The sequence below is a fragment of the Salmo salar genome, chromosome 04 (genome assembly GCF_965601325.2).
Source record: "Salmo salar chromosome 04, fSalSal1, whole genome shotgun sequence".
Taxonomy (NCBI): Eukaryota; Metazoa; Chordata; class Actinopteri; order Salmoniformes; family Salmonidae; genus Salmo; species Salmo salar.
The window spans coordinates 1,127,292-1,154,768 of NC_138294.1; the positions used below are offsets into that span (position 1 = coordinate 1,127,292).

A 27,477-nucleotide genomic window follows, 5' to 3' on the forward strand; every position below is an offset into this window, starting at 1 on the left:
TAGTCAGTATGTTAGTAGTTAACCTGTATGGATCAGTTGGTAGAGTATAGAGCTTGGTGTAGTCAGTATGTTAGTAGTTATCCTGTATGGATCAGTTGGTAGAGTATAGAGCTTGGTGTAGTCAGTATGTTAGTAGTTATCCTGTATGGATCAGTTGGTAGAGTATAGAGCTTGGTGTAGTCAGTATGTTAGTAGTTATCCTGTATGGATCAGTTGGTAGAGTATAGAGCTTGGTGTAGTCAGTATGTTAGTAGTTATCCTGTATGGATCAGTTGGTAGAGTATAGAGCTTGGTGTAGTCAGTATGTTAGTAGTTATCCTGTATGGATCAGTTGGTAGAGTATAGAGCTTGGTGTAGTCAGTATGTTAGTAGTTATCCTGTATGGATCAGTTGGTAGAGTATAGAGCTTGGTGTAGTCAGTATGTTAGTAGTTGTCCTGTATGGATCAGTTGGTAGAGTATAGAGCTTGGTGTAGTCAGTATGTTAGTAGTTATCCTGTATGGATCAGTTGGTAGAGTATAGAGCTTGGTGTAGTCAGTATGTTAGTAGTTATCCTGTATGGATCAGTTGGTAGAGTATAGAGCTTGGTGTAGTCAGTATGTTAGTAGTTATCCTGTATGGATCAGTTGGTAGAGTATAGAGCTTGGTGTAGTCAGTATGTTAGTAGTTATCCTGTATGGATCAGTTGGTAGAGTATAGAGCTTGGTGTAGTCAGTATGTTAGTAGTTATCCTGTATGGATCAGTTGGTAGAGTATAGAGCTTGGTGTAGTCAGTATGTTAGTAGTTATCCTGTATGGATCAGTTGGTAGAGTATAGAGCTTGGTGTAGTCAGTATGTTAGTAGTTATCCTGTATGGATCAGTTGGTAGAGTATAGAGCTTGGTGTAGTCAGTATGTTAGTAGTTAACCTGTATGGATCAGTTGGTAGAGTATAGAGCTTGGTGTAGTCAGTATGTTAGTAGTTATCCTGTATGGATCAGTTGGTAGAGTATAGAGCTTGGTGTAGTCAGTATGTTAGTAGTTATCCTGTATGGATCAGTTGGTAGAGTATAGAGCTTGGTGTAGTCAGTATGTTAGTAGTTATCCTGTATGGATCAGTTGGTAGAGTATAGAGCTTGGTGTAGTCAGTATGTTAGTAGTTATCCTGTATGGATCAGTTGGTAGAGTATAGAGCTTGGTGTAGTCAGTATGTTAGTAGTTAACCTGTATGGATCAGTTGGTAGAGTATAGAGCTTGGTGTAGTCAGTATGTTAGTAGTTATCCTGTATGGATCAGTTGGTAGAGTATAGAGCTTGGTGTAGTCAGTATGTTAGTAGTTATCCTGTATGGATCAGTTGGTAGAGTATAGAGCTTGGTGTAGTCAGTATGTTAGTAGTTATCCTGTATGGATCAGTTGGTAGAGTATAGAGCTTGGTGTAGTCAGTATGTTAGTAGTTATCCTGTATGGATCAGTTGGTAGAGTATAGAGCTTGGTGTAGTCAGTATGTTAGTAGTTAACCTGTATGGATCAGTTGGTAGAGTATAGAGCTTGGTGTAGTCAGTATGTTAGTAGTTATCCTGTATGGATCAGTTGGTAGAGTATAGAGCTTGGTGTAGTCAGTATGTTAGTAGTTATCCTGTATGGATCAGTTGGTAGAGTATAGAGCTTGGTGTAGTCAGTATGTTAGTAGTTATCCTGTATGGATCAGTTGGTAGAGTATAGAGCTTGGTGTAGTCAGTATGTTAGTAGTTATCCTGTATGGATCAGTTGGTAGAGTATAGAGCTTGGTGTAGTCAGTATGTTAGTAGTTAACCTGTATGGATCAGTTGGTAGAGTATAGAGCTTGGTGTAGTCAGTATGTTAGTAGTTATCCTGTATGGATCAGTTGGTAGAGTATAGAGCTTGGTGTAGTCAGTATGTTAGTAGTTATCCTGTATGGATCAGTTGGTAGAGTATAGAGCTTGGTGTAGTCAGTATGTTAGTAGTTATCCTGTATGGATCAGTTGGTAGAGTATAGAGCTTGGTGTAGTCAGTATGTTAGTAGTTATCCTGTATGGATCAGTTGGTAGAGTATAGAGCTTGGTGTAGTCAGTATGTTAGTAGTTATCCTGTATGGATCAGTTGGTAGAGTATAGAGCTTGGTGTAGTCAGTATGTTAGTAGTTATCCTGTATGGATCAGTTGGTAGAGTATAGAGCTTGGTGTAGTCAGTATGTTAGTAGTTATCCTGTATGGATCAGTTGGTAGAGTATAGAGCTTGGTGTAGTCAGTATGTTAGTAGTTATCCTGTATGGATCAGTTGGTAGAGTATAGAGCTTGGTGTAGTCAGTATGTTAGTAGTTATCCTGTATGGATCAGTTGGTAGAGTATAGAGCTTGGTGTAGTCAGTATGTTAGTAGTTAACCTGTATGGATCAGTTGGTAGAGTATAGAGCTTGGTGTAGTCAGTATGTTAGTAGTTAACCTGTATGGATCAGTTGGTAGAGTATAGAGCTTGGTGTAGTCAGTATGTTAGTAGTTAACCTGTATGGATCAGTTGGTAGAGTATAGAGCTTGGTGTAGTCAGTATGTTAGTAGTTATCCTGTATGGATCAGTTGGTAGAGTATAGAGCTTGGTGTAGTCAGTATGTTAGTAGTTAACCTGTATGGATCAGTTGGTAGAGTATAGAGCTTGGTGTAGTCAGTATGTTAGTAGTTATCCTGTATGGATCAGTTGGTAGAGTATAGAGCTTGGTGTAGTCAGTATGTTAGTAGTTATCCTGTATGGATCAGTTGGTAGAGTATAGAGCTTGGTGTAGTCAGTATGTTAGTAGTTAACCTGTATGGATCAGTTGGTAGAGTATAGAGCTTGGTGTAGTCAGTATGTTAGTAGTTATCCTGTATGGATCAGTTGGTAGAGTATAGAGCTTGGTGTAGTCAGTATGTTAGTAGTTAACCTGTATGGATCAGTTGGTAGAGTATAGAGCTTGGTGTAGTCAGTATGTTAGTAGTTATCCTGTATGGATCAGTTGGTAGAGTATAGAGCTTGGTGTAGTCAGTATGTTAGTAGTTATCCTGTATGGATCAGTTGGTAGAGTATAGAGCTTGGTGTAGTCAGTATGTTAGTAGTTAACCTGTATGGATCAGTTGGTAGAGTATAGAGCTTGGTGTAGTCAGTATGTTAGTAGTTATCCTGTATGGATCAGTTGGTAGAGTATAGAGCTTGGTGTAGTCAGTATGTTAGTAGTTATCCTGTATGGATCAGTTGGTAGAGTATAGAGCTTGGTGTAGTCAGTATGTTAGTAGTTATCCTGTATGGATCAGTTGGTAGAGTATAGAGCTTGGTGTAGTCAGTATGTTAGTAGTTGTCCTGTATGGATCAGTTGGTAGAGTATAGAGCTTGGTGTAGTCAGTATGTTAGTAGTTATCCTGTATGGATCAGTTGGTAGAGTATAGAGCTTGGTGTAGTCAGTATGTTAGTAGTTAACCTGTATGGATCAGTTGGTAGAGTATAGAGCTTGGTGTAGTCAGTATGTTAGTAGTTAACCTGTATGGATCAGTTGGTAGAGTATAGAGCTTGGTGTAGTCAGTATGTTAGTAGTTATCCTGTATGGATCAGTTGGTAGAGTATAGAGCTTGGTGTAGTCAGTATGTTAGTAGTTATCCTGTATGGATCAGTTGGTAGAGTATAGAGCTTGGTGTAGTCAGTATGTTAGTAGTTATCCTGTATGGATCAGTTGGTAGAGTATAGAGCTTGGTGTAGTCAGTATGTTAGTAGTTAACCTGTATGGATCAGTTGGTAGAGTATAGAGCTTGGTGTAGTCAGTATGTTAGTAGTTATCCTGTATGGATCAGTTGGTAGAGTATAGAGCTTGGTGTAGTCAGTATGTTAGTAGTTATCCTGTATGGATCAGTTGGTAGAGTATAGAGCTTGGTGTAGTCAGTATGTTAGTAGTTAACCTGTATGGATCAGTTGGTAGAGCTTGGTGTAGTCAGTATGTTAGTAGTTGTCCTGTATGGATCAGTTGGTAGAGCTTGGTGTAGTCAGTATGTTAGTAGTTAACCTGTATGGATCAGTTGGTAGAGTATAGAGCTTGGTGTAGTCAGTATGTTAGTAGTTATCCTGTATGGATCAGTTGGTAGAGTATAGAGCTTGGTGTAGTCAGTATGTTAGTAGTTAACCTGTATGGATCAGTTGGTAGAGTATAGAGCTTGGTGTAGTCAGTATGTTAGTAGTTAACCTGTATGGATCAGTTGGTAGAGTATAGAGCTTGGTGTAGTCAGTATGTTAGTAGTTAACCTGTATGGATCAGTTGGTAGAGTATAGAGCTTGGTGTAGTCAGTATGTTAGTAGTTATCCTGTATGGATCAGTTGGTAGAGTATAGAGCTTGGTGTAGTCAGTATGTTAGTAGTTATCCTGTATGGATCAGTTGGTAGAGTATAGAGCTTGGTGTAGTCAGTATGTTAGTAGTTAACCTGTATGGATCAGTTGGTAGAGTATAGAGCTTGGTGTAGTCAGTATGTTAGTAGTTATCCTGTATGGATCAGTTGGTAGAGTATAGAGCTTGGTGTAGTCAGTATGTTAGTAGTTAACCTGTATGGATCAGTTGGTAGAGTATAGAGCTTGGTGTAGTCAGTATGTTAGTAGTTATCCTGTATGGATCAGTTGGTAGAGTATAGAGCTTGGTGTAGTCAGTATGTTAGTAGTTATCCTGTATGGATCAGTTGGTAGAGTATAGAGCTTGGTGTAGTCAGTATGTTAGTAGTTATCCTGTATGGATCAGTTGGTAGAGTATAGAGCTTGGTGTAGTCAGTATGTTAGTAGTTATCCTGTATGGATCAGTTGGTAGAGTATAGAGCTTGGTGTAGTCAGTATGTTAGTAGTTGTCCTGTATGGATCAGTTGGTAGAGTATAGAGCTTGGTGTAGTCAGTATGTTAGTAGTTAACCTGTATGGATCAGTTGGTAGAGTATAGAGCTTGGTGTAGTCAGTATGTTAGTAGTTAACCTGTATGGATCAGTTGGTAGAGTATAGAGCTTGGTGTAGTCAGTATGTTAGTAGTTATCCTGTATGGATCAGTTGGTAGAGTATAGAGCTTGGTGTAGTCAGTATGTTAGTAGTTAACCTGTATGGATCAGTTGGTAGAGTATAGAGCTTGGTGTAGTCAGTATGTTAGTAGTTGTCCTGTATGGATCAGTTGGTAGAGTATAGAGCTTGGTGTAGTCAGTATGTTAGTAGTTGTCCTGTATGGATCAGTTGGTAGAGTATAGAGCTTGGTGTAGTCAGTATGTTAGTAGTTAACCTGTATGGATCAGTTGGTAGAGTATAGAGCTTGGTGTAGTCAGTATGTTAGTAGTTATCCTGTATGGATCAGTTGGTAGAGTATAGAGCTTGGTGTAGTCAGTATGTTAGTAGTTAACCTGTATGGATCAGTTGGTAGAGTATAGAGCTTGGTGTAGTCAGTATGTTAGTAGTTATCCTGTATGGATCAGTTGGTAGAGTATAGAGCTTGGTGTAGTCAGTATGTTAGTAGTTATCCTGTATGGATCAGTTGGTAGAGTATAGAGCTTGGTGTAGTCAGTATGTTAGTAGTTATCCTGTATGGATCAGTTGGTAGAGTATAGAGCTTGGTGTAGTCAGTATGTTAGTAGTTAACCTGTATGGATCAGTTGGTAGAGTATAGAGCTTGGTGTAGTCAGTATGTTAGTAGTTGTCCTGTATGGATCAGTTGGTAGAGTATAGAGCTTGGTGTAGTCAGTGTGTTAGTAGTTGTCCTGTATGGATCAGTTGGTAGCCAGCCGTAGGTAAAATATATGCAGCAGGACTGTAAGTTGCTTTGAATAAAATCTGCTGCTCAGTGGAATATATTATTATGTTTTTGAAACGTTCCTCTTTCATCTCTGCTGTGAGCGGAAGTGTGAAATAATCACCCACCATTTTAACCATTTTAACGATCATTTATTGTTCCAACAACAACATCTTAACATTTATTTCCTTGCTTTTTCTTTTCACATCTTTAACCTTCCCCAATGCGCCTCAGACCAAACAATGACTGTGTCCCAAATGCCACCTCATTCCCTGTATAGTACCTATTGTCCTGGTTGGAAGTAGTGCACTTTATAGGGAATAGGGTTCTGTTTGGAACGCAGACCACAGTGTGTTCCCTCCTCCATCTGCTGAGCACTGAGAACCAAACAGATTAGCAGCCATCACACCTCACCGTGTGTGTGTAATCAACGACAACTTGTCAAACTCAGTGTGTTGTCAATAGAAAACAACTGATTCAAGAAAAGCAATGGCGTGGGGTTTTAATAACCAAATCAGACAATCACCTGAAGAAAACGCCTCCTTAAACCAGAGAAGAGAGAGTGGGAGAGCGTGTGTTATAGTATAATCTGGTGTAGTGTCATGTATTGTAGTATAATGTGCTGTAATATAATGTATTGTAGTATAATGTATTGTAATATAATGTGCTGTAGTATAATGTGTTGTAGTATAATCTGGTGTAGTGTCATGTATTGTAGTGTCATGTATTGTAATGTAATGTATTGTAGTATAATGTATTGTAGTATAATGTATTGTAATATAATGTGCTGTAATATCATGTATTGTAATATAATGTGCTGTAATATCATGTATTGTAGTATAATGTGGTGTAGTATAATGTGCTGTAATATCATGTATTGTAGTATAATGTGCTGTAATATAATGTATTGTAGTATAATGTATTGTAATATAATGTATTGTAGTATAATGTGCTGTAATATAATGTATTGTAGTATAATGTATTGTAATATAATGTGCTGTAATATCATGTATTGTAGTATAATGTGGTGTAGTATAATGTGCTGTAATATAATGTATTGTAGTATAATGTGCTGTAATATAATGTATTGTAGTATAATGTGGTGTAGTATAATGTGCTGTAATATAATGTATTGTAGTATAATGTGCTGTAGTTTTATGTGCTGTAATATAATGTATTGTAGTATAATGTGCTGTCCTATAATGTATTGTAGTATAATGTATTGTAGTATAATGTGCTGTAGTTTTATGTGCTGTAATATAATGTATTGTAGTATAATGTATAATGTAGTATAATGTGCTGTAGTATAATGTATTGTAGTATAATGTATTGTAGTATAATGTATTGTATTTTAATGTGCTGTAGTATAATGTATAATGTAGTATAATGTATTGTAGTATAATGTATAATGTAGTATAATGTATAATGTAGTATAATGTGCTGTAGTATAATGTATTGTATTTTAATGTGCTGTAGTATAATGTGTTGTAGTAGAATGTGCTCTAGTTTTATGTGCTGAAATATAATGTATTGTAGTATAATACGCTGTCCTATAATGTATTGTAATGTATTGTAGTATAATGTATTGTAGTATAATGTATTGTAGTATAATGTATTGTAGTATAATGTATTGTAGTATAATGTATTGTAGTATAATGTATTGTAGTATAATGTATTGTAGTATAATGTATTGTAGTATAATGTGTTGTCTAATATTTTTTCTCTTTCTGTTCCATTTTAGACAAACAGCCCTTCACATTCAAGACTCTCCCTAACACCAGGTCTGTCTGTCTGTCTGTCTGTCTGTCTGTCTGTCTGTCTGTCTGTCTGTCTGTCTGTCTGTCTGTCTGTCTGTCTGTCTGTCTGTCTGTCTGTCTGTCTGTCTGTCTGGCTGGCTGGCTGGCTGGCTGGCTGGCTGGCTGGCTGGCTGGCTGGCTGTCTTTCTCCCTCTGTCTGGCTGTCTGTCTTTCTCCCTCTGTCTGGCTGTCTGTCTGTGTATTTACACTATTATTGTCATGGTAACATCATAACAGGACTAAATGGTCTGTATATATTCATGAACCTGTTGGTGTTAATGTTCAATACCGCCCTACGTTTCTCAGATCCACCACTCCAGTGTAGAGAGGTAGGGAGGGGTGAGGTGGGCCTCTCTCACCCTCTACAACCACCCTATTCCCCCCCACCTCCCCCCGGCACCATGACGCCAAGCAGACAGACCTCAGTCTCTGGTGGTGAGAGCAATGCATCCTGGTTGTTGTTGTTTTATATTGGTTAGTAACGTCACATGATCTACTTTGCTTTAAACGGTTTGTCTTTTTAAAAACCTTTTCATGTGGACATATCTTTCATCGTGTGGGTTTGAAAATACGGCTGTTGATAATCGCAGGTTACAAATCCCGCTACATCCATTTAATCAAGCTTTATTTAAATGTACATTTGACACTGCAGGACACTTTACATGTTGTCCTGCTCACATCATTATATTCTGTTACTACGGTCCTGCTTCCCCTGACTGTCTGTCTGACTGACTGTCTGACTGACTCTCTGTCGTTCTCCCAGGGAGTGTCTGTCTGACTGTCTGTCTGTCTGTCTGACTCTCTGTCATTCTCCCAGGGAGTGTCTGTCTGTCTGACTCTCTGTCATTCTCCCAGAGAGTGTCTGTCTGTCTGTCTGTCTGACTGACTCTCTGTCATTCTCCCAGGGAGTGTCTGTCTGTCTGACTGACTCTCTGTCATTCTCCCAGGGAGTGTCTGTCTGTCTGACTCTCTGTCATTCTCCCAGAGAGTGTCTGTCTGTCTGTCTGACTGACTCTCTGTCATTCTCCCAGGGAGTGTCTGTCTGTCTGACTGACTCTCTGTCATTCTCCCAGGGAGATTCTTTAAGTTTCCTCCGGATTCTTCCACCATGATGACGTCATCAGTCCTGGACAGGCGTCACCATCACCAGACCGACCCCAGTGTGAACTACGTCAACATCCCCGTTAGCCCTGCGGCTAAAGCTAACAGAGCTGGCAGAGAGCTGCTCTACATGGAGCTGGATCTCCAGCCCGAGCCCTACGGTGGGCCAGTTTCCACCAACACCACTGCAGCGAGGGGTAACCCTTTGCAGCTGTGCAGACCCAGTAAGAACACCAACCCCTCTCAGATGGCCATTTTAGATTGATGTTTACGGCTCTTCATGTCGGCTCAAGTGTTTTGCTGGCTGGTTTGGCTTGCTGACTGCTTTGGCTGGCAGGTTTGGCTGGCTGACTGCTTTGGCTGGCAGGTTTGGCTGGCTGACTGCTTTGGCTGGCAGGTTGGTTGGCTGCTTTGGCTGGCAGGTTTGGCTGGCTGGCAGGTTGGCTGGCTGACTGGCTGGCAGGTTGGCTGGCTGGCAGGTTGGCTGGCTGACTGGCTGGCAGGTTGGTTGGCTGGCTGGCAGGTTGGCTGGCAGGTTTGGCTGGCAGGTTTGGTTGGCTGGCAGGTTTGGCTGGCAGGTTGGCTGGCTGGCAGGTTTGGCTGGCTGGCTGGCAGATTGGCTGGCTGGCAGAATGGCTGGCAGGTTTGGCTGGCAGGTTTGGTTGGCTGGCAGGTTTGGCTGGCAGGTTGGTTGGCTGGCAGGTTTGGCTGGCAGGCTTGGCTGGCTGGCAGGTTGGTTGGCTGGCTGGCAGAATGGCTGTCAGGTTTGGCTGGCAGGTTTGGTTGGCTGGCAGGTTTGGCTGGCAGGTTGGTTGGCTGGCAGGTTTGGCTGGCAGGTTGGTTGGCTGACAGGTTTGGCTGGCAGGTTGGTTGGCTGGCAGGTTTGGCTGGCAGGTTGGTTGGCTGGCAGGTTTGGCTGGCTGGCAGGTTGGTTGGCTGGCAGGTTTGGTTGGCAGGTTTGGCTGGCAGGTTTGGCTGGCTGGCAGGTTGGTTGGCTGGCAGGTTTGGCTGGCAGGTTTGGCTGGCAGGTTGGTTGGCTGGCAGGTTTGGCTGGCTGGCAGGTTGGTTGGCTGGCAGGTTTGGTTGGCAGGTTTGGCTGGCAGGTTTGGCTGGCTGGCAGGTTGGTTGGCTGGCAGGTTTGGCTGGCAGGTTTAGCTGGCTGGCAGGTTTGGCTGGCAGGTTTGGCTGGCTGGCAGGTTTGGCTGGTCTGCTGTCCCTTAGCTCAAGTCTTGCTCTCAATCTCTATCTAGTATCCCAAATGGCACCCTATTTCCTAATTAGTGCCCTACTTTAGACCAGAGCCCTATGGGTCCTTTAACACTAGACAGGGAATAGGGTGACGTTGGGATGTTTCCTAGCTGTCTAAAGGGCCTTTTCTCATCCCATTTCCTTCATACGTCCAATACATTTTGACTTGTGTGCCAAGAAGACTATGAGGCTTCAACTCTTCTGTGTAGTTTGGAGGAAAATTAATTATAGACTTAGACAGGATTAGTTATGGGAGAAGAGAGCAACTGAGTCTGGACACACACACACACACACACACACACACACACACACACACACACACACACACACACACACACACACACACACACACACACACACACACACACACACACACACACACACACACACACACACACACACACACACACACACACACACACACACACACACACACACACACACACACACACACACACACACACACACACACACACAGAGAGAGAAGCGTTGTCAATGGGTCACCATGGAAACAGAGTGTAATTGGTAGAAAATCACTCATTAACTCGTCGTGCTGAAAACAGGAATTTATTTAACCGATCGGCTCGCTGCACACAATCCTCTGCTTTATCAAATACAAATGGGTTACGTCTCAAATGACACCATATTCCCTATATAGTACACTGCTTTAGACCAGGGCCTACCATGGTGCTCTGATCAACAGTAGTGTACTATATAGGGAACAGGGCTCTATTTGGGATACTTCCAATGATGATATATTGTTGTGCGTTGTTTTCCCAGTAGAATGATGCAGAGACTGCTATTATAGCAACCCTCTTCCTGGAGATCTACTGTCCTGTGGGTTTTCAGTCCAACCCTCTTCCTGGAGATCTACCGTCCTGTGGGTTTTCAGTCCAACCCTCTTCCTGCAGATTTACTCTCCTGTAGGTTTTCAGTCCAACCCTCTTCCTGGAGATCTACTGTCCTGTGGGTTTTCAGTCCAACCCTCTTCCTGGAGATTTACTCTCCTGTAGGTTTACAGTCCAACCCTCTTCCTGGAGATCTACTGTCCTGTAGGTTATCAGTCCAACCCTCTTCCTGGAGATTTACTGTCCTGTAGGTTATCAGTCCAACCCTCTTCCTGGAGATTTACTCTCCTGTGGGTTTTCAGTCCAACCCTCTTCCTGGAGATCTACTGTCCTGTGGGTTTTCAGTCCAACCCTCTTCCTGGAGATTTACTGTCCTGTAGGTTATCAGTCCAACCCTCTTCCTGGAGATCTACCGTCCTGTGGGTTTTCAGTCCAACCCTCTTCCTGGAGATTTACTCTCCAGTAGGTTTTCAGTCCAACCCTAATTTAACACACCTGATTCTACTAATTAGCTGCTCAACAACCTTAACTAGTTGAATCAGATATGCTAAATTAGGGACTGAAAACCTACAGGACTGTAGATCTCCAGGAAGAGGGTTGGACTGAAAACCTGATGTTACCTCTCTCTCTCTCTCTCTCCATCCAAGGTGTCTGAATAGAGGAATAGACTGAATAGGAGATTCAGTAACTCTTGGAGGATAGTGGAAATACCTACTGTTGGGAACATATCATTATAATGGCTCAATAGGACATGTTTATAACCTAAGGTTGACTATAATACCTACTGTTGGGAACATGTTTATAACCTGACTATAATACCTACTGTTGGGAACATGTTTATAACCTAAGGTTGACTATAATACCTACTGTTGGGAACATACAGCACTCTGTGGCCAACAGTCTCTTCCTCCTTTGTGCTGTGGCTTCCTGTACTGTAATAATCTCCTACTAGGAAACATAGAACCTGCTCAAAGCCATTGGATGTGTATATTTCTATCGTGTGTCCCGATTACATCACCCTTCTCCCAAAGTGTACACTCGCACACTACCCGTCATGGATTAAGGTTTGTTATAAGCAAAGTGTACACTCGCACACTACCCGTCATGGATTAAGGTTTGTTATAAGCAAAGTGTACACTCGCACACTACCCGTCATGGATTAAGGTTTGTTATAAGCAAAGTGTACACTCGCACACTACCCGTCATGGATTAAGGTTTGTTATAAGCAAAGTGTACACTCGCACACTACCCGTTATGGATTAAGGTTTGTTATAAGCAAAGTGTACACTCGCACACTACCCGTCATGGATTAAGGTTTGTTATAAGCAAAGTGTACACTCGCACACTACCCGTCATGGATTAAGGTTTGTTATAAGCAAAGTGTACACTCGCACACTACCCGTCATGTATTAAGGTTTGTTATAAGCAAAGTGTGCACTCGCACACTACCCGTCATGTATTAAGGTTTGTTATAAGCAAAGTGTACACTCGCACACTACCCGTCATGGATTAAGGTTTGTTATAAGCAAAGTGTGCACTCGCACACTACCCGTCATGTATTAAGGTTTGTTATAAGCAAAGTGTGCAAGACAAACACTTCAGGAGAAGGCAGGATGATCAGGAGACTGTTTTTATGTTCTAGTAGAAGACCATGATGGTGTAGTCACTGGTTGTTGTTGGTCTTCCTGTCCAGTAGGGGGCTCCACCACATACGCCCACATAGACATCACAGCTTCAGAGACAGCTCAGAGAGTAGGAGCAGAACACGCCCAGAGGAGAGAGGACAGGCTGATGGAGCTGGAGGAGAACACGCCCAGGGGAGAGAGGATAGGCTGATGGAGCTGGAGCAGAACACGCCCAGGGGAGAGAGGATAGGCTGATGGAGCTGGAGCAGAACACACCCAGGGGAGAGAGGATAGGCTGATGGAGCTGGAGGAGAACACGCCCAGGGGAGAGAGGACAGGCTGGAGGAGAACTCGCCCAGGGGAGACAGGATGTAAAGGAGAGGCACCCTGCAGTGTCTCTCGCTCTCTCTCGCTCACACATCTACCTGAAATTATTTGAGTGTTTTCTTGTAAATAGTAACTGCTTTGTTTGCCAAGAGATTATTTATTAACTTGTATTATATTTAGCCACCCTTTGCCTTGATGACAGCTTTGCAAACTCTTGGCATTCTCTCAACCAGAGTCACCTGGAATGCTTTTCCAACAGTCGTGAAGGAGTTCCCACATATGCTGAGCACTTGTTGGCTGCTTTTCCTTCACTCTGCGGTCCAACTCATCCCAAACCACCTCAATTGGGTTGAGTTCGGGTGATTGTGGAGGCCAGGTCATCTGATGCAGCACTCCATCACTCTCCTTCTTGGTCAAATAGCCCTTACACAGCCTGGAGGTGTGTTGGGTCATTGTCCTGTTGAAAAACAAATGATAGTCCCACTAAGTGCAAACCAGAGAGGATGGTGTATCGCTGTAGAATGCTGTGGAGGCCATGCTGGTTAAGTGTGCCTTGAATTCTAAATAAATCAGTGTCACCAGCAAAGCACCATCACACCTCCTCCTCCATGCTTCACGGTGGGAACCACACATGCAGAGATCATCCATTTACCTACTCTGCGTCTCACAAAGACACAGCAGTTGGAACAAAAATTCTCAAATTTGGACTCATCATACCAAAGGACCGATTTCCACTGGTCTAATGTCCATTGCTCGTGTTTCTTGTCCCAAGCAAGTCTCTTCTCCTTATTGGTGTTCTTTTAATAGTGGTTTCTTTGCAGCAATTTCACCATGAAGGCCTGATTCATGCAGTTAAGATGTGTCTGTTACTTGAACTCTATGAAGCATTTATTTGGGCTGCAGTCTGAGGCTGGTAACTCTAATGAACTTATCCTCTGCAGCAGAGGTAACTCTGGGTCTTCCTTTCCTGTGGCGGTCCTCATGAGAGCCAGTTTCATCATAGCGCTTGATGGTTTTTGCTACTGCACTTGAAGAAAGTTTCAAAGTAATGATGGACTGTCATTTCTCTTTGCTTATTTGAGCTGTTTTTGCCATAATTTGGACTTGGTCTTTTACCAAATAGGGCCATCTTCTGTATACCACCCCTACCTTGTCACAACACAACTGATTGGCTGAAATGCTTTCAGAAGGATAGAAATTCCACAAATGAACTTTTAACAAGGCACACCTGTTAATTGAAATGCATTCCAGGTGACTACCCCATGAAGCTGGTTGAGAGAATACCAAGAGTGCAAAGCTGTCATCAAGGCAAAGGGTGGCTACTTTTAAGAATCTCAAATAATATAAAATATATTTTGATTTGTTTGACACTTTTTTGGTTACTACATAATTCCATATGTGTTATTTCAGTTTTCTGTAATTCTGTTAAATTTTGTTATGCTCATTGTATACCAATTTCTACAAAATATCCAGATGGCGAGAAAATGGGAGAAAATGTTTTATTACTTTTTGAAATTTGTTCAATCTACATTTGATTCATTTTTGTTATTACAGTGTTTTGCATCTTCAGGATGCCCTGCCCACATGGGCCAATAACACACTGTGTATTCATGGTTGAAAGACTGTTAACATCGATTACAATCATGACTCGTTCTCTCAGTAACTCTCCAATCAATTACATTCTGATTGGGTTTATACAGTGGCTTGTGTTACAGCTTGAATTTAAATGAGATTTGTTCCACTGGCCTACACACCATCATGTCAAAGTTGTTTTTAGATAAAAACATTTTTTACAAATAAATAAAAAAAATGAAAAGCTGAAATGTCTTGAGTCAAGAATTCAACCCCATTGTTATGGCAAGCCTAATTAAGTGCAGTAGTAAATATGTACTTAAATCACATCAGTTACATGGACTCACTTTGTCTGCAAGAATAGTGTTCAACAGGATTGTTGAATGACTGCCTCATCACTGTAACCCCACACATACAGATAATTGTAAGGTCCTTCAAATCGAGCAGTGAATTTCAACCACAAAGACCAGGGAGGTTTAACAATAACCTCGCCAAGAAGGGCACCTATTGGTTGATGAATAAAAACTAAAAGCAGACATTGAATATCAATACACCCAGTCACTACAAAGATTCAGGCGTCCTTCCTAACCGAGTTGCCAGGGAGGATGGAAACCGCTCAGGGATTTCACCATGAGGCCAAAAGGTCACAGAGGAGTTCTTTAGATTTGCTGATATCAAGCTACCAGTATTGTTTAAATACCATTGATATTGTGTGTTACTATGGTGATGTAGTCAAATCCAATGATACCATGTGTTACTATGGTGATGCAGTCTTGCTGTTAGCAGCTATTTTCCCTAGAAGGTTTTAATGGTGGTAATATGTGGTTGTCTCACTTACTTTCATAATAAAACTGACATTATTAAGTGTTTGAATAAGAACATATGAGGTTCTGGTCAAAAAGGAATAGGGTACCATTTGGTACACTGACATAATCATAGGGCCTTGGTCAAAAGTAGTGCACTATGTAGGGAATAGGGTACCATTTGGTACACTGACATAATCAGATGTACCTACAATAGGCATATACACATATTTACACATTCCCAGTAGCAGCACCCAGGGCACTGAAAAACACATTCCTTCCCAAATGGCACCCTATTCCCTACACAGTACACTATTTCCATAGGGCCTTGGTCAAAAGTAGTGCACTATGTAGGGAATAGGGTGCCGTTTGAGATAGAAGCAGGCTCATCATTATTAAAATGGAACATAATCACAAATGAGATTTACATGGAAAAACACTGATTTCTTTAAAGTGGTCTACAAAAGAGCAATGTGGACGGAGGTTGTGTGTGTGTGTGTGTGTGTGTTAAAATATGTGTGTGTGTGTGTGTTAAAAGAGAGAGAGTGTGTGTGTGTGTGTGTAGACAGGCAGATTAGCAGTTCATCGTAGGGTTGTCATGACACCAGCGTCGCCACACTATGAAGCACTGTGGCAAGAAAGCATGAAGCAGACTTCCTTTGTTGTTGAGGAAAACCAGTGTGAATGTAGAAAACACCCAGCCTTCTGTTGTCACCCCCAGAGCCACGTCTGAGGAGTCTGTTACAGTTCGTTACGGTTCAGTCCTTTACGAGAGATCTTACTGGTTAAATCCTGCATGTGCTTCTTCATCTGAGAGAGAGAGAGAGAGAGAGAGAGAGAGAGAGAGAGAGAGAGACGTTACACACATTTCTTTCCTAAAACATCCCCGTTTTCCTTCTGTTGTAGACCAGGAGTGAAGTGCACTTTAAAAAGTCCATGAAACGTGAAAGTCTTAAAGTACTCCATCTCTGTCAAGATGTAAAATGCGACCTGACTTCCTACCTTGTACCCCATCTCTCTGACAGGTTATTGTCTCTCTCCTACCTTGTACCCCATCTCTCTGCCAGGTTATGGTATCTCTCCTACCTTGTACCCCATCTCTCTGGTCTTCTCTGCCAGGTTATTGTATCTCTCCTACCTTGTACCCCATCTCTCTGCCAGGTTATTGTATCTCTCCTACCTTGTACCCCATCTCTCTGCCAGGTTATTGTATCTCTCCTACCTTGTACCCCATCTCTCTGCCAGGTTATTGTATCTCTCCTACCTTGTACCCCATCTCTCTGCCAGGTTATTGTATCTCTCCTACCTTGTACCCCATCTCTCTGCCAGGTTATTGTATCTCTCCTACCTTGTACCCCATCTCTCTGCCAGGTTATTGTATCTCTCCTACCTTGTACCCCATCTCTCTGCCAGGTTATTGTATCTCTCCTACCTTGTACCCCATCTCTCTGCCAGGTTATTGTATCTCTCCTACCTTGTACCCCATCTCTCTGCCAGGTTATTGTATCTCTCCTACCTTGTACCCCATCTCTCTGCCAGGTTATTGTATCTCTCCTACCTTGTACCCCATCTCTCTGCCAGGTTATTGTATCTCTCCTACCTTGTACCCCATCTCTCTGCCAGGTTATTGTATCTCTCCTACCTTGTACCCCATCTCTCTGCCAGGTTATTGTATCTCTCCTACCTTGTACCCCATCTCTCTGGTTTTCTCTGCCAGGTTATTGTATCTCTCCTACCTTGTACCCCATCTCTCTGGTCTTCTCTGCCAGGTTATTGTATCTCTCCTACCTTGTACCCCATCTCTCTGGTCTTCTCTGCCAGGTTATTGTATCTCTCCTACCTTGTACCCCATCTCTCTGGTCTTCTCTGACAGGTTATTGTATCTCTCCTACCTTGTACCCCATCTCTCTGGTCTTCTCTGCCAGGTTATTGTATCTCTCCTGGTTTCTCAGGATGTGGTCGTTGTCTCCTAGAGCTTCAACATGTCTCAGCTTCTGGTGGGATAACTCCAACTGCTCCTGAGAGGGGGAGAGAGGAGCAGGGGGGAGAGAGGAGCAGGAGAGGGGGGCAGGGGGGAGAAAGCCAGAGGAGCAGGAAGGAGAGAGAGAGAGAGAGAGAAGCAGGAAGGAGAGAGAGAGAGAGAGAGAAGCAGGAAGGAGAGAGAGAGAGAGAGAGAAGCAGGAAGGAGAGAGAGAGAGAGAGAGAGAGAGAGAGAGAGAAGAGGGCCAGAGGAGCAGGAGAGGGAGAGAGAAGCAGGAAGGAGAGAGAGAGGGAGAGAGAGAGAGAGGGAGGAGAAAGTGAGTTGTCCAATGCAAAAATGGACCCTATGCCCTAGGCACTTGCTTGGTGGAAGCACCATATTGCTTACACCTGTCAAACCCTCTCAGATCTCTAAGTGCCTAGGGCGTAAGGGTCCATCTGGGACATCAAGGAAGCGAGCGAAGTGAATAAAAGACTGTCTTCAGGAAGTATTCACACCTTCACTTTTCCACGTTGTTACGTTACAGCCTTATTCTAAAATCAATTAAGTAACAAATTCATCAATCTTTGCAAATGTACACACACGAAAAAAATAAAAATGAAATACATTATTTACATAAGTATTCAGACCCTTTGCTATGAGACTTGAAATTTAGCTCAAGTGCATCCTGTTTCCAATGATCATCCTTGAGATGTTGGACATGATTTGGAAAGGCTCACACCTGTCTATATATGGTCCCTCAGTTGACAGTGTGTGTCAGAGAAAAGCTCTGAGACAGGATTGTGTCGAGGCACAGATCTGGGGAAGGGTCCCAAAACAATTCTGCAGCATTGAGGGTCCTCAAGAACACAGTGGCCTCCATCCTTCTGAAATGGAAGAAGTTTGGAACCACCAATACTCTTCCTAGAGCTGGTTGCCCGGCCAAACTGAGAAATCGGGGGAGAAGGACCTTGGTCAGCGAGGTGACCAAGAACCCGATGGTCACTCTGACAGAGCTACAGAGTTCCTCTGTGGAGATGGGAGAACCTTCCAGAAGGACAACCATCTCTGCAGCACTCCACCAATCAGGCCTTTATGGTAGAGTGGCCAGACGGATGCCACTCCTCAGTAAAAGGCACATGACAGCCCGCTTGGAGTTTACCAAAAGGCACCTAAAGACTCTCAGACCATGAGAAACAAGTCTGGAGGAAACCTGGCACGATCCCTACAGTGAAGCATGGTGGTGGCAGCATCATGCTGTGGGGATGTTTTTCAGTGACAGGAACTAGGAAACTAGTCAGGATTGAGGGAAAGATGAACGGAGTAAAGTACAGAGAGATCCTTGATGAAAACCTGCTCCAGAGCATTCAGGACCTCAGACTGGGGAGAAGGTTCACCTTCCAACAGGACAACGACCCTAAACACACAGCCAAGACAACGCAGGACTGGCTTCGGGACAAGTCTCTGAATGAGTGGCCCAGCCAGAGCCCGGACTTGAACCCGATTGAACATCTCTGGAGAGACCTGGAAATAGTTGTGCAGCGACGCTCCCCGTCCAACCTAACAGAGCTTGAGAGGATCTGCAGAGAAATGTATGAGGTTTTTTTAACCTGTTTTTGCTTTGTCATTATGGGGTATTGTGATGTCATTATGGGGTATTGTGATGCCATTATGGGGTATTGTGATGTCATTATGGGGTATTGTGATGTCATTATGGGGTATTGTGATGTCATTATGGGGTATTGTGATGTCATTATGGGGTATTGTGTGTAAATTGATGAGGGGAAAAAACAATGTAATCAATTTTAGAATAAAGCTGTAATGTAACAAACCGTGGAATAAGTCAAGGGGTCTGAATACTTCCTGAATTCACTGTATATAGACTGAGTATAACATCATTAAACAGACTTTCCACTAATCAGATCATGTTGATTGACTGATTAATAATTGATAGGTTACCTGGTAGTGGCTGTGCTTCTCTACCTTGGTCTCAAAGTGCTTCAGTTCCTCCTGATCACACACACACAACCGGACAGAACATTATGGTCCAGATTGTGAAAAGTGCTGACTTTAAAACAGATATGGAAAGCACACAGACCTTGAGGGAGTCCAGTTCATCTCCAGTCAGGTTGGCTCTCTGTGCCATCTCCCACAGCTCTATCACCCTGGGCTCCTTAAACTCTGGAGAGGACGGAGGGAACAGCACAACTAGTCACACTCAACAGTGTGTGTGTGTGTGTGTGTGTGTGTGTGTGTGTGTGTGTGTGTGTGTGTGTGTGTGTGTGTGTGTGTGTGTGTATATATACCACTCACCACTGTCCTCGCTGAAGCCCTCGTGGCTGAGTTTCCTCAGGCGTTCGAAGCCCTGGTTCAGATCCCTACAAGCACACACACCATTAAAGCACACACACACCGTTAAAGCACACACACACCGTTAAAGCACACACACACACACCGTTAAAGCACACACACACACACCGTTAAAGCACACACACACACACACCGCTAAAGCACACACACACACCGTTAAAGCACACACACACACACACCGCTAAAGCACACACACACACCGTTAAAGCACACACACACACACACACCGTTAATACACACCTCATCTTGTCCTTCAGGTCGGTGTGTTTCTGATGCAGGACATGTTCTTTAACTTCCCCTTCTAATGGAGAGATCACATTCTTATGGATCTCTATAGAGGGAGAGGGACGGATGAGGGACGGATGAGGAGGGAGAGAAGGACGGGATTGGAGGAGAGAGGGACGGATGAGGAGGGAGGGAAGGACGGGATTGGATGAGGGAGAAGACAGACAACACTGTTATCCAGTGTCTTACTGTCAGTGATTCAACTAAGATGGTTAAAACCTCTACATCACAATCACTGAAACTACTAACGTCCCTCAATAAAGCAGCTGTCAACAAAACCAACAGGAATATTTCACACAATCACCAGCAGTCAAACAACTACATTATAATTTAACCTAAACCAAGTGACACTTCATCACTGGGCTAAACACTGGGCCAACACTGGGCTAAACACTGGGCTAAACACTGGGCTAAACACTGGGCTAAACACTGGGCTAAACACTGGGCCAACACTGGGCCAACACTGGGCCAACACTGGGCCAAACACTGGGCCAAACACTGGGCCAAACACTGGGCCAAACACTGGGCCAAACACTGGGCTAAACACTGGGCTAAACACTGGGCTAAACACTGGGCTAAACACTGGGCTAAACACTGGGCTAAACACTGGGCTAAACACTGGGCTAAACACTGGGCTAAACACTGGGCTAAACACTGGGCTAAACACTGGGCTAAACACTGGCAATCATTAGTGGAGAGGAAAGGAGGAGAGAAGAGCAGAGAAGAGAGAGAGCGAGAGAAGAGGCAGAATGACAGACAAAAGAGAAGAACAAGAACGAGCGTAGAAAGTCCTCTCACCCTCTGTGCGGCTGACGGTATCCATGACGATGTTATACTCGCTGATCTTGTCCTTGTGGTGTTGAAACTCCCTCTTCAGACTCTGCATTTCCTCCTCTGAAAACTTACCAGAAGTCTTAGCCTGTAGGGAAACATTTCCATTACACTGTTAGTAGGAGGAATGAGGACAAGTAGCCCCAAAATGACTTCTTGGGTAGTAAACTGGGGTGAAAGCCATAGAGGGAGAGAAACTGAGGACAAGTAGCCCCAAAATGGACGCTGTTATATTGAAACTGGCCGTGCGTCCCAATCATATCACCTTTCTACTGAAGTGTTCACTCGTTCCCTACTTCCCACTAATCTAAAAGCATTGGGTTGGTGGAGGCGTGGCCATATTTCTGATCACTGATTTGAAAGGAAATGACTGGTAAGGTCAGAGAACAAGAGCCCTCCCCCCACCCCGTTCCTCTCTCACCTTATTCCACAGTTTGTCCAGTCTGGGGTCATCAAACATGTCTCCTTCTCTGATGTCATGGTCCTTCAGGTTGTTAGATTCTAGAGGTCTGGTGTCCTTCTTCCCATCCATCCCATACTTAGCCAGGATCACTGGGGTGGGGGGAGACACAAAATGGACGCCAGTTAACCATACCATCCATCCCATACTTAGCCAGGATCACTGGGGTGGGGGGAGACACAAAATGGACGCCAGTTAACCATACCATCCATCCCATACTTAGCCAGGATCACTGGGGTGGGGGGAGACACAAAATGGACGCCAGTTAACCATACCATCCATCCCATACTTAGCCAGGATCACTGGGGTGGGGGGAGACACAAAATGGACGCCACTTAACCATACCATCCATCCCATACTTAGCCAGGATCACTGGGGTGGGGGGAGACACAAAATGGACGCCAGTTAACCATACCATCCATCCCATACTTAGCCAGGATCACTGGGGTGGGGGGAGACACAAAATGGACGCCACTTAACCATACCATCCATCCCATACTTAGCCAGGATCACTGGGGTGGGGGGAGACACAAAATGGACACCACTTAACCATACCATCCATCCCATACTTAGCCAGGATCACTGGGGTGGGGGGAGACACAAAATGGACGCCACTTAACCATACCATCCATCCCATACTTAGCCAGGATCACTGGGGTGGGGGGAGACACAAAATGGACGCCAGTTAACCATACCATCCATCCCATACTTAGCCAGGATCACTGGGGTGGGGGGAGACACAAAATGGACGCCAGTTAACCATACCATCCATCCCATACTTAGCCAGGATCACTGGGGTGGGGGGAGACACAAAATGGACGCCAGTTAACCATACCATCCATCCCATACTTAGCCAGGATCACTGGGGTGGTGGGAGACACAAAATGGACGCCAGTTAACCATACCATCCATCCCATACTTAGCCAGGATCACTGGGGTGGGGGGAGACACAAAATGGACGCCAGTTAACCATACCATCCATCCCATACTTAGCCAGGATCACTGGGGTGGGGGGGAGACACAAAATGGACGCCAGTTAACCATACCATCCATCCCATACTTAGCCAGGATCACTGGGGTGGGGGGAGACACAAAATGGACACCAGTTAACCATACCATCCATCCCATACTTAGCCAGGATCACTGGGGTGGGGGGAGACACAAAATGGACGCCACTTAACCATACCATCCATCCCATACTTAGCCAGGATCACTGGGGTGGGGGGAGACACAAAATGGACACCAGTTAACCATACCATCCATCCCATACTTAGCCAGGATCACTGGGGTGGGGGGGAGACACAAAATGGACGCCAGTTAACCATACTATCCATCCCATACTTAGCCAGGATCACTGGGGTGGGGGGGAGACACAAAATGGACGCCAGTTAACCATACCATCCATCCCATACTTAGCCAGGATCACTGGGGTGGGGGGGAGACACAAAATGGATGCCAGTTAACCATACTATCCCAGATAGGACAATGAGCCAGATGTATAAACGTGAAGCATCTGGTTGGCGGTTCCACTCACTACCAAATATGGTGATGAGAGGAAGCCCAGTGGCCGGCGGTGGGAGAAGGTGGAGCTAGGTGGATTTTGGCCAACATTCTGCTAATTTTCTCATCGATTAAACATTTAATCTCAATACAGTTTTCTGTTCCCAAAATTACAATCTGTTACGAACAGAGTGGACTAAGTTTTGTCGACTTTACCCATTGCTAAAGTTTATTTTTATTTTTAATAGCGTTGTTTATAAGGAGTTAAGGATGAATTTAGTTATTGCACATATGCACTTCAGAGTAGGCGTTCCCTAACACAAATATGCAAATACATGCTAGAAAGAGCCAATAGGATCTCGCTAGCTCGTGCTTGGCTCTGCCCACTATGATTAATTTACCCCCCATTGGAAACGACAGGCTGTGGTCCATCTTGGTTTAGTTATAAAAAATATTTTATACTTAAGCAATAAAGCCCGAGGGGGTGTGGTAGATGGGGAATATACCACGGCTAAGGGCTGTTCTTATGTCCAACGCACCCCTTCCCCAAGGGCCTTCACACCCCCACGACACGATAACAAGCCATACACCTTCCCCTTCACGATAACAAGCCATACACCTTCCCCTTCACACCCCCACGACACGATAACAAGCCATACACCTTCCCCAAGGCCCTTCACACCCCCACGACACGATAACAAGCCATACACCTTCCCCTTCACACCCCCACGACACGATAACAAGCCATACACCTTCCCCTTCACACCCCCACGACACGATAACAAGCCATACACCTTCCCCTTCACACCCCCACGACACGATAACAAGCCATACACCTTCCCCTTCACACCCCCACGACACGATAACAAGCCATACACCTTCCCCAAGGCCCTTCACACCCCCACGACACGATAACAAGCCATACACCTTCCCCTTCACACCCCCACGACACGATAACAAGCCATTCACCTTCCCCAAGGACCTTCACACCCCCACGACACTATAACAAGCCATACACCTTCCCTTTCACACCCCCACGACACGATAACAAGCCATACACCTTCCCCTTCACACCCCCACGACACGATAACAAGCCATACACCTTCCCCAAGGCCCTTCACACCCCCACGACACGATAACAAGCCATACACCTTCCCCTTCCCACCCCCACGACACTATAACAAGCCATACACCTTCCCCTTCACACCCCCACGACACGATAACAAGCCATACACCTTCCCCAAGGCCCTTCACACCCCCACGACACGATAACAAGCCATACACCTTCCCTTTCACACCCCCACGACACGATAACAAGCCATACACCTTCCCCTTCACACCCCCACGACACGATAACAAGCCATACACCTTCCCCAAGGCCCTTCACACCCCCACGACACGATAACAAGCCATACACCTTCCCCAAGGCCCTTCACACCCCCACGACACGATAACAAGCCATACACCTTCCCTTTCACACCCCCACGACACGATAACAAGCCATACACCTTCCCCTTCACACCCCCACGACACGATAACAAGCCATACACCTTCCCCTTCACACCCCCACGACACGATAACAAGCCATACACCTTCCCCTTCACACCCCCACGACACGATAACAAGCCATACACCTTCCCCAAGGCCCTTCACACCCCCACGACACTATAACAAGCCATACACCTTCCCCTTCCCACCCCCACGACACTATAACAAGCCATACACCTTCCCTAAGGACCTTTACACTAGAGGTCGACCGATTAATCGGAATGGCCGATTAATTAGGGCCGATTTCAAGTTTTCTTAACAATCGGTAATCGGTATTTTTGGCCACCGATTTGCCGATTTTATTATATATTTTTTATTATTATTATATATATATTTTTAAAACCTTTATTTAACTAGGCAAGTCAGTTAAAGAACACATTCTTATTTTCAATGACGGCCTAGGAACGGTGGGTTAACTGCCTTGTTCAGGGGCAGAACGACAGATTTTTACCTTGTCAGCTTGGGGATGCAACCTAAAGCAGCTCTGCTCTCTCTCGAAAATCTACTGTTTATAAAGCAGCTCTGCTCTCTCTAGAAAATCTACTGTTTATAAAGCAGCTCTGTCTCTCTCTAGGAAATCTACTGTTTATAAAGCAGCTCTGTCTCTCTCTAGAAAATCTACTGTTTATAAAGCAGCTCTGTCTCTCTCTAGGAAATCTACTGTTTATAAAGCAGCTCTGTCTCTCTAGGAAATCTACTGTTTATAAAGCAGCTCTGTCTCTCTCTAGAAAATCTACTGTTTATAAAGCAGCTCTGTCTCTCTCTAGAAAATCTACTGTTTATAAAGCAGCTCTGTCTCTCTCTAGAAAATCTACTGTTTATAAAGCAGCTCTGCGCTCTCTAGAAAATCTACTGTTTATAAAGCAGCTCTGCTCTCTCTAGAAAATCTACTGTTTATAAAGCAGCTCTGTCCCTCTCTAGAAAATCTACTGTTTATAAAGCAGCTCTGTCCCTCTCTAGAAAATCTACTGTTTATAAAGCAGCTCTGTCTCTCTAGAAAATCTACTGTTTATAAAGCAGCTCTGTCTCTCTCTAGAAAATCTACTGTTTATAAAGCAGCTCTGTCTCTCTCTAGAAAAGCTACTGTTTATAAAGCAGCTCTGTCCCTCTCTAGAAAAGCTACTGTTTATAAAGCAGCTCTGTCCCTCTAGAAAATCTACTGTTTATACAGCAGCTCTGTCCCTCTCTAGAAAATCGACTGTTTATAAAGCAGCTCTGCTCTCTCTAGAAAATCTACTGTTTATAAAGCAGCTCTGCGCTCTCTAGAAAAGCTACTGTTTATAAAGCAGCTCTGCTCTCTCTAGAAAATCTACTGTTTATAAAGCAGCTGTCCCTCTCTAGAAAATCTACTGTTTATAAAGCAGCTGTCCCTCTCTAGAAAATCTACTGTTTATAAAGCAGCTCTGTCTCTCTCTAGAAAAGCTACTGTTTATAAAGCAGCTCTGTCTCTCTCTAGAAAAGCTACTGTTTATAAAGCAGCTCTGTCTCTCTCTAGAAAATCTACTGTTTATAAAGCAGCTCTGTCTCTCTCTAGGAAATCTACTGTTTATAAAGCAGCTCTGTCCCTCTCTATAAAATCTACAGTTTATAAAGCAGCTCTGTCTCTCTCTAGGAAATCTACTGTTTATAAAGCAGCTCTGTCTCTCTCTAGGAAATCTACTGTTTATAAAGCAGCTCTGTCTCTCTCTAGGAAATCTACTGTTTATAAAGCAGCTCTGTCCCTCTCTAGAAAATCTACTGTTTATAAAGCAGCTCTGTCTCTCTCTAGGAAATCTACTGTTTATAAAGCAGCTCTGTCCCTCTCTATAAAACCTACAGTTTATAAAGCAGCTCTGTCTCTCTCTAGGAAATCTACTGTTTATAAAGCAGCTCTGTCTCTCTCTAGGAAATCTACTGTTTATAAAGCAGCTCTGTCTCTCTCTAGGAAATCTACTGTTTATAAAGCAGCTCTGTCTCTCTCTAGAAAATCTACTGTTTATAAAGCAGCTCTGTCTCTCTCTAGGAAATCTACTGTTTATAAAGCAGCTCTAGTTTAAGTAGTGTTATTTACACCACTTCTCCCGTCTAGTCCTTCTCCGTCTCCATTCTCCTCCATTCCTTCTACCTCTCTTTACCTCTATAGCCATGTCTATCGCTCTCCCTCCATCCCTCTCTCTCTCCCCCCATCCATCCATCCACCCTCCTCCTCCATCCCTCTCTCTCACCATTGAAGCTGCATTGGTAGATTGACCTCTCTCTCCACCCAACCCCCTCCATCCCTTTCTCTCTCTCTCTCACCGTTGAAGCCACGTCGTAGCTTGGCCTCTCTCTCTCCATTCTCATCCATCCCGTCTGCCTTAGTCTTCTTCCACTGTAGCTCATCTTTCTCCTGGATCTTCAGATCACTGTGGAGCTCTGCCTGACGCACTGGGGGTAACTGCATCTAGAGGAAGGAAGTAGAGAGGGATGGAGCGAAAGAGAGAGACTGGTGTTAAACTGGTGTACTGTGGACAACTGCAACTAGAGAGAAGAAGAGAGGATGAGAGGAGAAAGAGAGATTGCCAATAAAGCAAATTGAATTGACTGGTGTTAGACTGGAGCACTGGGGGACGGAGGGATGATGAGAGAGAGGGATGGAGATAAAGGGATAGGAAGTAAGGATGGAGGAGGGAGGGTTGGGCGGTAAATAAAATCAGACTGGAACTAATTAAGTGTAGTGTGTGTGTCTGTCTGTGAGAGAAATCGGTGCCTAAAGTACCCGGGTTCAATCAGACCTCAGCCATCTCTAACTACTTAACGTTAGCTGATTCAGCTACCTATGCCAAGCAAGTAAGGTAACTGTTAGCAAGCTAAGTTAGCTAAACAAATGTTGGATAGACCAAGGAAGTGTAGACAAAACGTATCTAACGTTAGAATGATAGTTAACTAGGAAAACCCATGGACTCCACTAGGACTAGACACGACCCGGTAACGAAGACAATTCACTCTCGACTATCTCAGTATTTAAGTAAGCTAAACTAGATAGCATGACTTGACTTACCCTGATGGCTTTCTCCCACACCTGGTTGAGTTTAGCTATCCTAAATTCCACCGTGTTCTTGCCGTCCATGGACGGTTTCTGGTCGTTCATTTCTCGTGAATACTTTCCTGCAATCGCCCCGACTGCGAGACACAACACCGCGAACAAACAACCGAACTTCATTTTGCACCGTACCGGAAATTAGATGGAAGAAATCTTAAATAAAACGCAATTTCAGAGCTACGGTTCGTCTGTCTGTCTTTCTAGCCCGAGTACTTCAAGTCATGTGTTTAGAAGAGGCGGACGCGTCCTGGATGAACTGCATTGTGGGATGTGTAGTTTTCGAATAAATTATATACTTGGTTTATAATACTGGGGAAACGGTTTGTAAACTTCAATACCCACAATGCACAACGTAATCGTTTCCTAGTAACGGAGGCT

General features: G+C 44.0%; 2 protein-coding genes across 3 annotated transcripts in view; one reads left to right on the plus strand and one right to left on the minus strand.

The window, feature by feature from the left end:
- Positions 1 to 15,121, plus strand: part of LOC123742381 (protein Dok-7) — a 65,904-nt gene extending 50,783 nt beyond the window's left edge. The window contains exons 8-11 of the mRNA XM_082973974.1: positions 7,506 to 7,545; positions 7,867 to 7,995; positions 8,634 to 8,885; positions 12,451 to 15,121. Of these exons, the coding sequence (XP_082830100.1) occupies positions 7,506 to 7,545; positions 7,867 to 7,995; positions 8,634 to 8,885; positions 12,451 to 12,593 (564 nt within the window). The 3' untranslated portion in view covers positions 12,594 to 15,121. The remainder of the gene's footprint in view (positions 1 to 7,505; positions 7,546 to 7,866; positions 7,996 to 8,633; positions 8,886 to 12,450) is intronic.
- LOC106594075 (low density lipoprotein receptor-related protein associated protein 1) lies at positions 14,195 to 27,337 on the minus strand. Of its 2 annotated transcripts, XM_045723071.2 has the most exons (10): positions 27,058 to 27,337; positions 26,316 to 26,460; positions 20,952 to 21,082; positions 20,498 to 20,618; positions 19,655 to 19,745; positions 19,358 to 19,422; positions 19,143 to 19,225; positions 19,004 to 19,054; positions 16,977 to 17,102; positions 14,195 to 15,894 (listed from the first exon to the last, which is right to left on the minus strand). In XM_045723071.2, exons 1-10 carry the CDS (start codon positions 27,217 to 27,219, stop codon positions 15,826 to 15,828), a joined length of 1,044 nt encoding a protein of 347 aa, XP_045579027.2. In that variant the 5' UTR covers positions 27,220 to 27,337; the 3' UTR covers positions 14,195 to 15,825. The 2 variants fall into 2 exon arrangements, with proteins under 2 accessions (XP_045579027.2, XP_045579028.2); XM_045723072.2 differs by lacking the exon at positions 19,004 to 19,054.
- Positions 27,338 to 27,477: the final 140 nt, after the last annotated feature.